General features: G+C 41.3%; 1 protein-coding gene across 1 annotated transcript; it reads left to right on the top strand.

Annotated features, from left to right (window-relative positions):
- The first annotated feature begins 307 nt into the window (after positions 1–307).
- Positions 308–13,119, top strand: phf10 (PHD finger protein 10). Its single transcript, XM_036547204.1, has 12 exons — positions 308–402; positions 1,901–2,007; positions 2,198–2,328; positions 2,568–2,651; positions 3,477–3,601; positions 4,189–4,338; positions 4,611–4,720; positions 5,404–5,557; positions 5,969–6,112; positions 10,625–10,733; positions 11,358–11,546; positions 12,862–13,119. Exons 1-12 carry the CDS (start codon positions 334–336, stop codon positions 12,957–12,959), a joined length of 1,470 nt encoding a protein of 489 aa, XP_036403097.1. The 5' UTR covers positions 308–333; the 3' UTR covers positions 12,960–13,119.
- The last annotated feature ends 309 nt before the right edge of the window (positions 13,120–13,428 follow it).

Genomic DNA, 13,428 nt, shown 5'->3' with positions numbered 1-13,428 from the left:
ATTTAACTGGAGCACTCTTTCAGACGCTTCACTAGCAAATGCCATAGTTATGCAATTGCTCAAAACGGTGGCAGGCAAAACAGAGCACTACAGACCTTCACAATTAACTGGTTAATAATTATTACACATCCATGGTTTAACTGCTTAGTTACAAATACGTACCTCCACGGGCATCATAAACAGCAATCACTGATGTTTTGTCCTTCAGCTGTGGAATACAGTTATTAGCATAAGACGCGCATCAAGCAAATAAATGGTAAAGGAACCCTTTTCGCGTGCTCAGGTTCCGGGGGCTTTTTACCGCGGTCGGACTCATCATCGTTGCTTGTAAATATGGCCGCTGTTCTCCCTTCAAGAGCCTGCGATAGCAACCCTGCCACTCCGGGAACACAGTCTTTAAAGGTAAATGCGAGGGGTTTAGGGGACTAAAATACCCAGTGCTGGACGGTAAGGTACTGTACAGAGAAAAACAACCTGAAAGAGATCAATCACGATGGTCGATGAGGACGCCAAAACGAACGCGGAATTCCTTTGTTTCATTTGCCTGCGAATGAGCTTGCTGGCTTGTCAGCCCGCGCAACAGCCGTAACTTTAACAGTAATGGCATTATGCAAGGCATATGGTTTGCAAATGGTACATTATTTGTTCAAAAATATATTCGTCCTGCGAACAGAACTCCACAATAGTAGGTGATACATTCAGAGGGCTCGCCATCAAGATAGCTGTACAGGCTACTTAAATAAGCCATCTGTGTTTGAGTATAGCGCTCATGTTACTATAGCTAGTCTACGTTTAAGTCATGTGCACAGTAACTGTTGATGTTGCTATGCGGAATGAGATAGAAGCTAGCTTATCCGACTAGCTAGCCAATATGTTGATATATTAGACATACGACAAGTTCGTTAACCAATAAAGCATTTCCATGTCGGTAGCTAGCTAACAATATCCAATTATTTGCGGTTTATCATAGGCAAGCGCGGATTGGATGCCCTTAGCCGTTGCCCGGGAGACGGAAATGCATCCAAAGACTGATCGCTGATATTATCACATAATGTGTATTATGTGTATATTATTATCACATAATTCAATGTGTTGAATACATATTTCAATATGTGATAATATCAGAGGTTATCAGAATGGAGATGATCGAGCTACATTATAGTGGACCAATAAATGTATTCAGCGAAGGAAACCATACCTTCCGAACCCCGGAGTTTTTATCCGACAACCTCCTTGCATTGTTTTTTTGTTTAAAATCTGATCTGAATACACCAGTCAATATTTTGTTAATGAGATATTTTCGCATATTTAAACTGCATTCATTAATCGTTCCTGATTTGGCAGAATGGCAAATGCGTTCATCTGCGCAAATATTGCCCTGGAAAAAAATATGACTGCGTATTTGTAGTCAGTGACCAATCAAAAGATGCAGATATGATAACTATGTAGGAGAAATTCACATAACCCTTTTAGTCGTTTCATTTATTTATTTCGTGCCGTTTTTTTTGTTTTTGTTGTTTTTTTTTTTTGCTCTACTTTTTGTATGCTAGTGCAGGTTAACGTTATTGCACTAGTTTTCTAAAAGTCAGTATTTCCACACCCCTCCAAAAAAGAAAAACTGTTCCATATATATGGTCCTGTGGAGCATTTCAGTTTATTGCCTTATTGTCTGCTTTGCAAAAGAATGGAATTGAATCTAACACATGTAAACTGTAATAAACATCACTGTCAGTCTTAATTTCTGTGCTATTAATCTGCAGTAATTACATGATTAGCTGAGATGAGTGAGGTACTGCGGTTTGAAAATGGAAAGTAGACCTGATTAAATGATCCACCTTTAAAACTAAGGCACAGATCTGTCCAAAACTGACTATGCTGCAATTAATCTTTTTCTTCGAAGGATGACACTGAGGAGAACTCCAACGATGGGAGTCAAGCCCCCAAAAGGCGGAGGATGGGCTCTGGAGATAGTTCCAGGAGTTGTGACACGTCCAGCCAGGATCTTGGGTATTACAGGTTTCTATGAATTGCATACAGGCATATCCTACATATTTTCAAAAGCAGTCTTTTGATAATGTGCACTTTCTGAAAATCATTCCATCATTTATCTTTTCAGACCTACTAGTGTTCTGAATCTAAAGGCCTCCCATACTTAACACATGAATGTGTGCATTTGGCTTGTCATCTCTTCTGCCAGGCCCACATATTTCCCAGCAGAAAATCTTATAGAGTACAAATGGCCCTCAGATGACAGTGGCGAGTACTACATGCTACAGGAACAAGTCAGCGAATATCTTGGAGTCACTTCCTTCAAGCGCAAATATCCAGGTAATGTTACAATACATTCAGAAAATAAGACCTCTTTTGTCCAAAACAACTAATCCTAGCTGCATCGAAATGAAGGTTCATCAATACTGGGGAAAGAAAGTGGTTAGTGTAAAAAAACATAGGTGTTCAAAATACAAATCTAGTATCAGTGAGAAAATGAAACAGAAAAACATTCAGAATAAATTGATACTCGTGAGTAACTTATTTGGTGTTCTCTTCTTGATTTTTTTTTTTCTCAGATTTGGAAAGGAGAGACCTTTCCCATAAAGAGAAATTATATCTGAGGGAGCAAAATGTCATCACTGAGACCCAGTGTACCTTGGGTAAGTAGCCTGATCATAATGAGTGAAAATTAATTCAGCATCAGTCATCTGAATGAGGTGTAGTGTGTTTAACCAAGAAATGTAATGCAATCACATCTGAGACCTTTTAATAGTGCGCCAAGCACCCTATATAAGTTGGAACTGTATGTCTTTGTTTTTATTTTCCATTTTCATACTTTAAACAAAAAAAAAAAGACTGCAAAATTTACTGAAAACCTATGAAACTTTGCAGTTTGTACATATGAGTAATAGGTCACGTGGTAGTACTACCATATTAGATTTTTCAGATGTTTTTTTTTTTTGTTCATCTACAAAAAAATCATGAAATTCTCAATCATGAAACTTGTGATCTGCGAAACATAAGTTCCAAGATCATGCTGTATCATACTGATGTGCAGGAAGAGCCTAATGCTAATCTAACACTAATCTAACATCAGAATTATGCTGCATCATAGTACTCACATGGTAGTAAACAGTGTCTAACAAGCACAACATTACCTTGCATCATACCAATGTACTCATAGTGCCCGAAGATGTATGTTGAAGTTTGAAGTGTGTTTGTGCTCTTGTGATGTGCCCTGGCAGTTTGTTGGAAAAGGAACTAAATTAGAAGAAATTTGGGGGCAATAAAAAAGAATTATCAGGCAGGCATTAGTATTGCTATTAAATGGTGTCCCATGTTACATATTCAGTTTCATTGTTTGTGCAGTGAAACCTATATTGCATTGTATGTTGTTACCCCCGTCCCCCCACCCCCCATCCCCAAATATCTGTGAGTTTTGAGTTAACACATGTAGGTGATTCCTTTTTCATCATCTGCTACAGGTCTTACCGCTTTGCGCAGTGATGAGGTCATTGATCTGATGATTAAAGAATACCCTGCCAAACACGCAGAGTATTCGGTTATCCTGCAGGAGCGGGAGCGACAGCGCATCACTAAAGAGTACTCTGTAAGTACCCCACAGGGCAATGGACATGAGTTTGAGTCATCCTCATTGCCTGCAGTGGATCTGTCGCACATGAGTATACCTACACCTGTTTAAGTACAACATTTCACCAATTAAAACCCAGAGGCTCATGGGACTGCGGGCCAGTAAGACCATCATGCTGAAATGGACTGTGGCTGATGGTGTGCTTAGCTTTGAAACCATAAGCCACATAACTGGAATCAGGAACACTGGATTGGTGAAAGTCACAGTACTTTAAAGCAGGGCACCTGTGTGTAACAATAACGAAAATGGCTGATTTAACAAAATTGTGTCTGGAGGATGCATGTATCCCCCAACAGCATTTACCTCCTGGTGCACTGTGGGACATGTAGTGTGAAAAGTAGCTGTGGTAGGCTTGTGTGGGTATTGGAGGATTGCATGTATCTTGCCTCCATGGTCCTACATTGGTTCACTGATGATGAACTTCAATAACTACTAAAATGTTGGGTGAAAGGAGGAAAATTGTTGTTCCTTTCATATGATTTTTAAATTGAATAACTTTTAATGTTAATAAAACATTCATCATTTGTTCGTCCTTTCTTCTTCAGCAAATGCAGCAGCAAACCCCCCAGAAGGTTGAGGCCAGTAAAGTGCCAGAATACATAAAGAAAGCTGCGAAGAAGGCAGCCGAGTTCAACATTAGCTTTAACAGGGAGAGGATGGAGGAGAGGAGAGCCTACTTCGACCTCCAGACGCATGTGAGCCACATCCTCATCCACATTTTGAAAATGCAGTTATGTTTTTCTGTTCCTGTTGATATGTTTTTGCCTGTATATGGGAGCAGTTACCCCCATAGCTTGGGCTTCAGAACATATTATGAGAAATGGGGCAGCCTGTATATTGCAGACCAAAAGTGTCATTTTCTGTCATTCCTCGCCATTAACTCCAAAATTGAATTCCACTTGTCTCCTTGGCTCACTAGTTTTAGCAGAATAAGCAGGGCTGTGGCTGTTTCTTTAATGTGTTTCAGATCATCCAGGTGCCTCAAGGGAAGTACAAAGTCCTCCCACCAGAAAAAACCAAGACAGGGCCTTACCCAGTGGCCCTCATACCTGGGCAGTTCCAGGACTATTACAAAAGGTATTGTATATTAGACATGTAACTATAGATATATCTGTGTAGGCCCAAACCATCCTTTCCAAAATACAGTCCTCAATCAAATTACACAAGGGAATGGCTATGTGGCATTCTAGAAGTACTTGCGTCATTCATAAGAACAATATTTGAATGTAAGCGGAAATTTTCTCTCCATCCCAGCCAAAATGGTTGTTGATTTATAGCAGCAAAGTCAGGTGATCTGATGCATTGGACAGTGACTGCAGTCAGGGAATCAAGCCCATAAAGGCATGCAGGGGCCACCAAGCTGGGCTGAACCCAGGGTTATCACCTTTATTAACCCAGAATTATCACCCTTATTATTGCTCCTCATGTACTTTATTAGTTACTATTACTATTATTATTATTACTATTATTATTATTACTAACAGTGCGAAGGAACAACCTGGGCATGACAAGTTGATCTGCCAATATAGTTTTGTTTTTGATGATGTAGAATTCTGGCTGACTCAATAGTTAAGCAGTATAGATATAGAGAGCTAAAAGTTTGTCCTTATCCCTAGCTAGATGTTATGGTTCTATAACTAGCTAGATTTTGCTCTGACAGTTAGCTAGAGGTTTGGTTTCTGGTGCACCGGTTACTGTAATTTGTCAGCAGAATTGTGGACATCGTTGTAAGGCAGCATCCTCGACTGTGATGACTGCAGGTACTCTCCAAATGAGTTGCGCTACCTGCCCCTGAACACGGCGCTGTACGAGCCCCCTCTGGACCCAGAGCTTCCTGCACTGGACAGCGATGGAGACTCGGACGACGGCGAGGAGAACAGGGGGGAGGAGGGCAAGAAGAACAAAGGCTCCTCGGTAATCAGACACGCCCACCTGCCTGCTTTCACCTGAGAGAGAACCGAGACTAGAAAAAGATACACAGTACTCAAATCATATCATACCTCTGATGAAGAGATGTTAAATAAAAAATAAACAAATACAAAAAAACACTTTGCAAAATGTTACTGCCATGGTGTAGAATTTAAAAGGCTATTGAAAATGAGTTTGAAGGAGGGTGCAACACTACTGTGTTGCAGCCTAATGAAGGTCAGACGAACAAAACTCTGCTGCTTGTAATGATTCTAGCACTTGATTCAAAATTCACTGAAATACTGATGCTCCCTTCAACTAATCTTTGACATTACTGAGAGTCGGGGGAAGTTTTGGGCAGTACCTCCCTGTGACTGTGGGTGGAGCTCTGACTCTTGGCATGCTGTGTGTCCACAGGACAGCTCCTCTGGAAACACGTCGGACGGAGAAAGCCCTGACAACGGATCACAGGCCAAGGGCAAGGCCAAAGAGAGGGCCGCCCCACCTGCCAAAGACGCTTCCACACGCCCCCTCCAACACAAATCTGTCCCCGGGTACAAGGTAGAAGAAAAAAGCCCCTGACTCTTTTTCTCCCCTCCTCCGTACACCCACCCCCACCCCCCACAGCAGACAGGTCCTTTTTGTCCCCTCCAGTTGGCCGTGATTTTCTCTCGGGCTTTTCTCCTGACCTCTCTGCAGAGCTGGTCCCTCCTCCCCTTTCCAGTCGTTACCGTTTTCCTTCTGAATTATTCACCCGGATGGCCTCTCACTGATGACTCCAACCTCCAACAGAAACTTCTAGAGCAATAATGTTCTTTTTTTTTCTTTCCTTGGTGATTCTGTTTTCTGAAGGGGGGGGGGGGGGCTTTTTGTGCTATTTCTCCCACTGCACTTTTTATTTACTAGAGCGCCTTGCATTTAATCCCCTATCCTTTGAATGTCTTACTGAAATACCTCTTTGCTGCCAGCCTGTTAGTAGAACTAAAAGGCAAGTAAGCAGATACTTGTGGCTGCTAGATTTATTAGCTCTAACGTCTGGTTTTGATAAGTGGTTCATTAGTTATACTCGAGTCTTATTCAGTAGCACTAAAAATGTAACAGGAGATATAAACACTAAATTGTTTTAAAAGTGAAAGTTTTGAGTTTAAATGTTACTAAGTGTATGTGATTTTGCTCCATGCTTTTTATGCAGTATTTCTGTACAGTCCTAAAGTTATCGAACTATTGTTTCATACGAGCCTGTTATTGAGAGATTGGGAAGCTCAATATAGCAGCATCAAGTTTCTCAATATTCAGACCCAAAGTGGATCTATTCTTGGTTTAAGTTTTTTTTTTGATAGAGTATATCAATATTTCCGAAATATTCTTGTAAGAATATTGTCATTTTCGGATCAACAAAAGACCTACCTTTTTACCTCATTTATAAACCTGTCACCTGTCTCAGTTTGGCAGTAATCCTCACCGCATATGTTTGTGCATAGCCACAAATTGGTACTCCATAGGTCTGTACGAGGACCATACTGGGGAAAGAAAATACATATTTCCCACAAAAGCACTTTCTCTTGAACGTGATTTGCATCAAAGCACTCCCTGTTAGTGTTGTCCTGAACAGGTTTTTAGTGTTTTGTGAGTCATATATGGAACATATCGCTGGAATCAGCATCTGACAGCCGTGGCAGAAGCCAGTGTGCACACCCTTGGATAAGATTGTTTCAGCATGCATATTGAACTGTCTGAATTCCCAAAGTACAGAAAGCAAGCAGATTTGTTCCGTTTTATAGCAATATGGTGCCAAAGGGAATTTGGAGGGTTCATTTGGGCTCTGCAGTGTGTTGGTGCATGTTTATCTACCAGCTTCTCCTTCTTTGTAAACTCTCTTTGTAGTTTGTAGTGTATAAACTAGGATAGACTTTAATACTAATAATAAGAGACGCAAGAGAGAGACGTTTAGGTTTTTTGGAAGGGTTTTTCGAGACTATCTTAATTTTCCTGCTTGTTTGGACAGACGTGTTCAATGTTGTGCGAGTCCGTTGTGTTAATGTGTGTTAATCGGAGCATTGCTGTTGAAGCAGGCTAGGCTTTTCATTGGAGCTTACTGCTGTGCTACTGTAGGTAATGTCAGCTACGAAAGCACTGAGTCAAAAGACATGAAGTGCATTCAGCACCAGTTGGATGCGGCAAACTATGAAGCATGTTGTGTTGGGGGCTCCCCCTGCTGGACAGGTATTGGACCAGATGAAGCCTCACTAGTCACATTTTGAGCGTTTCAGTGTTACTCCAGTTATGAAGCACTTAGGCCTGTAATACAATGCTTATGAAGTTTGTAAATGGTTCATTTCATGTTTGCACGTTACAAGTGATTTATAAAGAGTTTCCACAGATGTAGTTTTTGGAATATCCTGCTTTAGAATATTTGTAGGACTAGCCCAGTGGTGATTTAGTCCTAAAACTAACCCACCATTATTTTAGTACTATGGCTAACCCAGTGTTAATTTAGCCTGAAAACCCTCTCTTTATCTCTAGCTCTAAAAAGTGAATGGCAGACGGGACCTTTTTGACCCTACTAAAGACAAATGATCATTTTTATACCTTTCAACTCAACTCAATCTTCACAGAATCTTTATCTTCCTGGGTAAGCACTGACCTGAGTTTCCACAAGAACCCAAGTGCTTGCATTCTGTCTTAACAGCAGCACATACGTGGACTGTCTCCAATCTGGAGCCTTGTGGGTACAGCTTCTGTTGATCCTTCATGCTGAATGTTTCTGTTTTACTTGTTCCCCAGTTTTATTTCCTGTGACTTATTAACACACATTTGATTTGGGTGCAGTGAGTTTTTCTGGTGTTGTAGCAGACACTGCTGCAGTCTCTTACAGAGATGCTAACCATCCCCCACAGCCAGCCACCAGTCCTGCCCTTTAAATGCTCTAACTGTGAAGTCGTTGAAATTGGTGTCCTGTGTTTATGAATAATTGTGTGTGCTTTATTAACCTGCGGCTCAAACTTGCCGGGCTGTTCCCTGCTCCACTACCCTTGGTTATATTTGTTTTTCAAGGCCATTTGCTGCTTTTTTTCTTCATGAAACGATTTTTATAGCAGGAAATGTCAGTATTTAGAAACTATACTGCAGCTGAGTATTGAAATAAAGGTTTCAAACAAATAGACTCTACATAGATTTTTTTTAATTGACGTTGTGTGTGCGCACTGATGTGTGATTATTTTTTTTTTTTAGAACTGTTTTTAGTGTCCTTACCTGAAGACCTCTCATGCACACTGCTAGTCTGTGGGGTAGCACATGCAGAAGGAGCCTTGAGCCATCTCCATCTCCGTCTGCAGCACTCATTTAAAACATGAGAGTCTGCACCCACTACATGTTCCTCTAGCACTTTATAAACGCCCAAGTGTCACTGGCATTTTGCAACACACAAAAAAATTTGGCTCTCAAAAAAAAAAATTCAGTGAAAATAACCGCAGCTGCTCGTTCACCTAAATATTGCGCAGAAGATTATTAGAAATCATCATGACATGGGTTGAGATTGGCTGTAAATTTTTTTTATTTCCATGTTTGCTGTTTATAGTTTAACTGGGCATTACACAAACAGTTGGCCTAGTGTATGTCATATCCAGCGTACCTTTTACAACCTGTTCGGGGAGAACCACAATAAAACAAATGGTGAACTCAGACTAACATTGAGCTGGGCAACATTCCAGCTTTTTTTTATATATCTCCAGCAAGAATCATCAAACTCATCAAACGTTTAAGAGTCAACTCAATCAGTTCTCATCATTGCAGTGCTGTCAGCCTCACTTTGACTCAAGCGAAATGAAGACTGTGATATTCAGTTGATGACAACCAAACTTCCACCACCTCTGTAGGCTTCCTCTCAGCTGCATGACTAGAAATCCTATTTATGTGAAATGTAAAAGTGGTGTGATGTTCAGTTTCATATGAAATGTTAAAGTGTGGTTCAGGGATACTTGTTTCCAAGCTTCCAAGCAATCACCTCTACAACCACTGCTTTTAAATGTTCATCAATAATGAATACACTTTGAGGGATATTTCTGGCAGTGTTACATGTATAGTTTGTATGCCAAAGGTACTTTATAAGATTGGATATTGGCAATGCAGGAGATGCGTGTGAAGTGTAAGGTTTGAGCAGTTTTTAAAAAAAAAAAAAAAGAATGGTGTTCTGAAACTGATGACATTTTACAATGTAGGTTATTTTACTGAAGGAAAGTTCTGATTTGATGTTGTTGAAACCTCTAAAACTGTGGTGTGTGTTCTTTCACGTGTCATATCCAGCCTTGTTGCACTCTGACTGGATCACTGCATCACCATGACACAAACTGCTCTGCTTTGCTGCTGGGGTCTGAGGTTTGGTGCACGGTTGCGGATTGGATCTTGAGTGAATGCTTTGTGGTATTCTGAAACCTGCACGGTCTGTAGAGTACCCAGGTCTTCATTGAATCATTCAGTTTGTGAATGAAGACATTTTCCTTATTTTGTTTTATTTATGCCTTGGGACTAAATAAATGAGGATGTCCTAAGGGTCCACTGTTTAGTCAGTTATCATTTTATGTAATCATGTTTTCATATTCATATTCAGAATTCGTTACTTTACAGTCCTGCAGGTAGCTGGTGCTACAGACAGATTGATTAATCTCAGATACACCAAACCTCAGATTCTCTCTGCAGCTGTGGACAATGTTTGTGGAGGGTGTGATTTTGCTCAGGGTTTACGGGTTGTATTAACTTGTGAAAGATCATACCCCATATATATATATATTAAAAGAAAAAATGCTATACATTTTTAAGATGAGGAACAACTCCACACTTATGACTACCACTGTTAAGTCAGTGAAACACTTTTACCCTTTTTGCCTTGGAAATGTTGAGGTGTAAGTGGTGTGTAGTGAGAAGTGTGTCACTCTTTGTGAAATTTTTTTGTGTAATTTTTGTGACATGGTTGCTCATGTGCCGTTAAGTACACTTGTGTTTCACAGTGTGATCCTAAAATCCAGCTTCACTGGGCCTTGTTGCCATGGTTTTTATAGCATTGTTCTGCCCTTGCAGCCTAAGGTCATTCCAAATGCAATTTGTGGCATATGCCAGAAGGGTAAGGAGTCCAACAAGAAGGGAAAACCCGAGGCTCTCATTCACTGCTCCCAGTGCAGTAACAGCGGTAAGTGGAACCGCCTGCTTCGGGACAGACCTAATCTTTGTGAAATTGTCATTGTGGATGGACGCCACACCGGCAGCGATCCTAACATGCCTGTGAAAGAGTGTCTTGTCAGATTTCATCAGTCACTGTAGTCCTCTGTAAGCCCTCTGTAAGATGATCCCTTTGTGCCACAGACACAGGAGTGGGACGAAAGTGTAACGGACAGTGCTAGGAAGTTCTGTGCGAATGTTATTGTGTTGTGCAGTGTTGGACTGCTACAGCGCGGCCCACTGTGATGACTGCTGATAAGCTGTGAAGTGTGACTGTGAGGACGGGTTGTAGAGTGATGTGACTGTCGGTAATGACTGTTTGTGTAACAGTGTGAGTGAGGGTAATGACTGTGAGGTATAGGGATAAGAAGCATGGCTTGTATGCAGAATGTTCATGGTTCGATTCCTTGGTGGGTCACTACCATTTGCCTCGTTGAATACCCAGCTGTATAAATGAATAGTGTGAATATTGGAAGGTAGGTAAGTCCCCCTGGATAAGTATGTCTGATGAGCATGTGTAATGTAAAGGTAAGAGCTTGCTTGTTTGGGTGTGAAGATCGCTGGACAGGTGATGGATGTGTTCTGTGTGTCCCAGGTCACCCGTCGTGCCTGGACATGAGTGCGGAGCTGGTGGCCCAGATTAAGACCTACCCCTGGCAGTGCATGGAGTGCAAGACCTGCATGGTGTGCGAGCAGCCGCACCACGAGGAGGAGATGATGTTCTGTGACCAGTGCGACCGAGGCTTCCACACCTTCTGTGTGGGAGTGGACTCCATTCCCCTGGGTAAGTTTCGCCTTCTTTAATCATGTGACCCTTTTTACATTGCATGGCATTATTGGCATTTAGCAGACGCTCTTATCCAGAGCGACTTACATACATAGATACATACATACATACATAGGTTACGGTTTTTTACGTGGTACCCATTTATACAGTTGGATATTTACTGAGGCAATTTTGGGTAACCTTTCGGTTACGAGCCCTGCTCCTTACCACTATGCTGCACTGCTGCCTTCTGCCCCACACTGCGTGCAGCCTGTCAAATAAATAAATAAAGGGCAACGTTGTACAATATAGCCAAGAAACCAAGGGCGCAGTGTAGCATAGTAACCAAAAGGTTGTTGGTTCAATTCCCCGTTGGGGCACTGCTGCTGTAGTCTTGGGGAAGGTACTTAACCCAGAATTGCCTTAGTTAATATCCAGCTGTTTTGAATGGATAACATGGACAAACCGAAAGTCGCTCTGGAAAAGAGCGTCTGCTAAATGACAATAATGTAATGTAAGAAACTTCACAGCAACAAACCCATGAAATCTAATCTCTGACATTGGATTGAGGACCACCTATCTCTCATTGTTTAGCTAACTTTTAAGATGTTTGTCTTTTGTTAGCTGGCCACTTACGTTGCTTCACTAAATGATAAATGGACAGGGATGTTTCCAACGGGGCAGGTAGCTAGCTGTAGGGCTGTTTACTAGCTGGCAGAGGAGAAGTTAGCAACAGTTGCAGCCCTCCTGGACTGTTTTTGACACGCAGAACGTATTTGTAAATGAGCTGTCAGCTGTTATCTGGGCTGTGTATTCCAGCACGTCTATATGAAAGCTTGTTGGCAGATCTTGACCAACTGTACCATCGGAGCACCTCAACCAACCGTTGGGTGTCTGTCCCCCTAGCTTTTAAGAACAACTTTTTGTTAGTGTTACATGAGGTGATTTCATTTTAAAATACTTCCACACAGCAGCCCACTTTCAGGTATGATCTGATTACTTTAAGCGGCGTTCCAGTGAAACATTCTCACACATTCTGACTAAAGTACAACTGAATGTTGGTTTTTTTACAGACCAATTTTTTCCTTGCAAATGCTTATTATGCCAATGCTTGATATGAATGGGGATGTGAAGGTAAAGACTGTTTTTGCATTGTTGTGGAAGGGTCTTTCTTGCTGCGATCATTACTGCAAAAGAGGGTGACATCTTTGTACAGCTGACACACTGACCCCAGGAGCCTTGCAAACACATTGATTCTGGCTGCATTCTGTGGTGTTGTGTGGGTAAACAGAGTGAACACCAATTAACCCTTTGTGGGTTTTGTCTTCTTCAGGTTGCTGGGTTTGTGATTGTTGCATGAAGGAAATTTCTACCCCAAAGAAAAAAGGAGCAACAAAAACACCAAAAAAGTCTAAAGCTGGGAATAAATAGGGCATAAATGTGATTGGACAGGTTGAAATTCACCTGCAGAATGTGCTTTTTTTTAAGGAGTGTGAGAGGTGATGATTGTTCACTGTTTTCTTTTGTATTGTATCTCTCAGGATGTCGTAAAGTCATGTATATAATGCTTTGCTTTGTCGCCTTCAGAAATGTAATCATGGAATTGTAATTGATTTTGTCCCAATAAATGTTGTTTTTAACTTACCTCTTAATGTACCTCCTGCTCTGCATGTGATCGGCAAGATATTTTCATTTTTTGGCCCTTTAAAACCTGCTGCAGTATGAAGCTTCAGAGCTCACCCAGAAGAGGGTCCGCTTCCTGCTCGCTGTCTTAATGTACACCATTAACCATTCATCTATGCAGAGAGTTTTCAAGCACAATGACAATCAAATAACAGCAAGTGTGATGACTGCACTACAGCAGCAGGTATTCGTGTGTGTGAGCGTAATGATCCCTCTG

This window comes from Megalops cyprinoides, chromosome 15, assembly GCF_013368585.1.
Source record: "Megalops cyprinoides isolate fMegCyp1 chromosome 15, fMegCyp1.pri, whole genome shotgun sequence".
In the NCBI taxonomy this organism is placed as follows: domain Eukaryota; kingdom Metazoa; phylum Chordata; class Actinopteri; order Elopiformes; family Megalopidae; genus Megalops; species Megalops cyprinoides.
The sequence above is the reverse complement of the archived record's forward strand: the minus strand, read 5'-3'. Positions and strand labels throughout refer to the sequence as shown.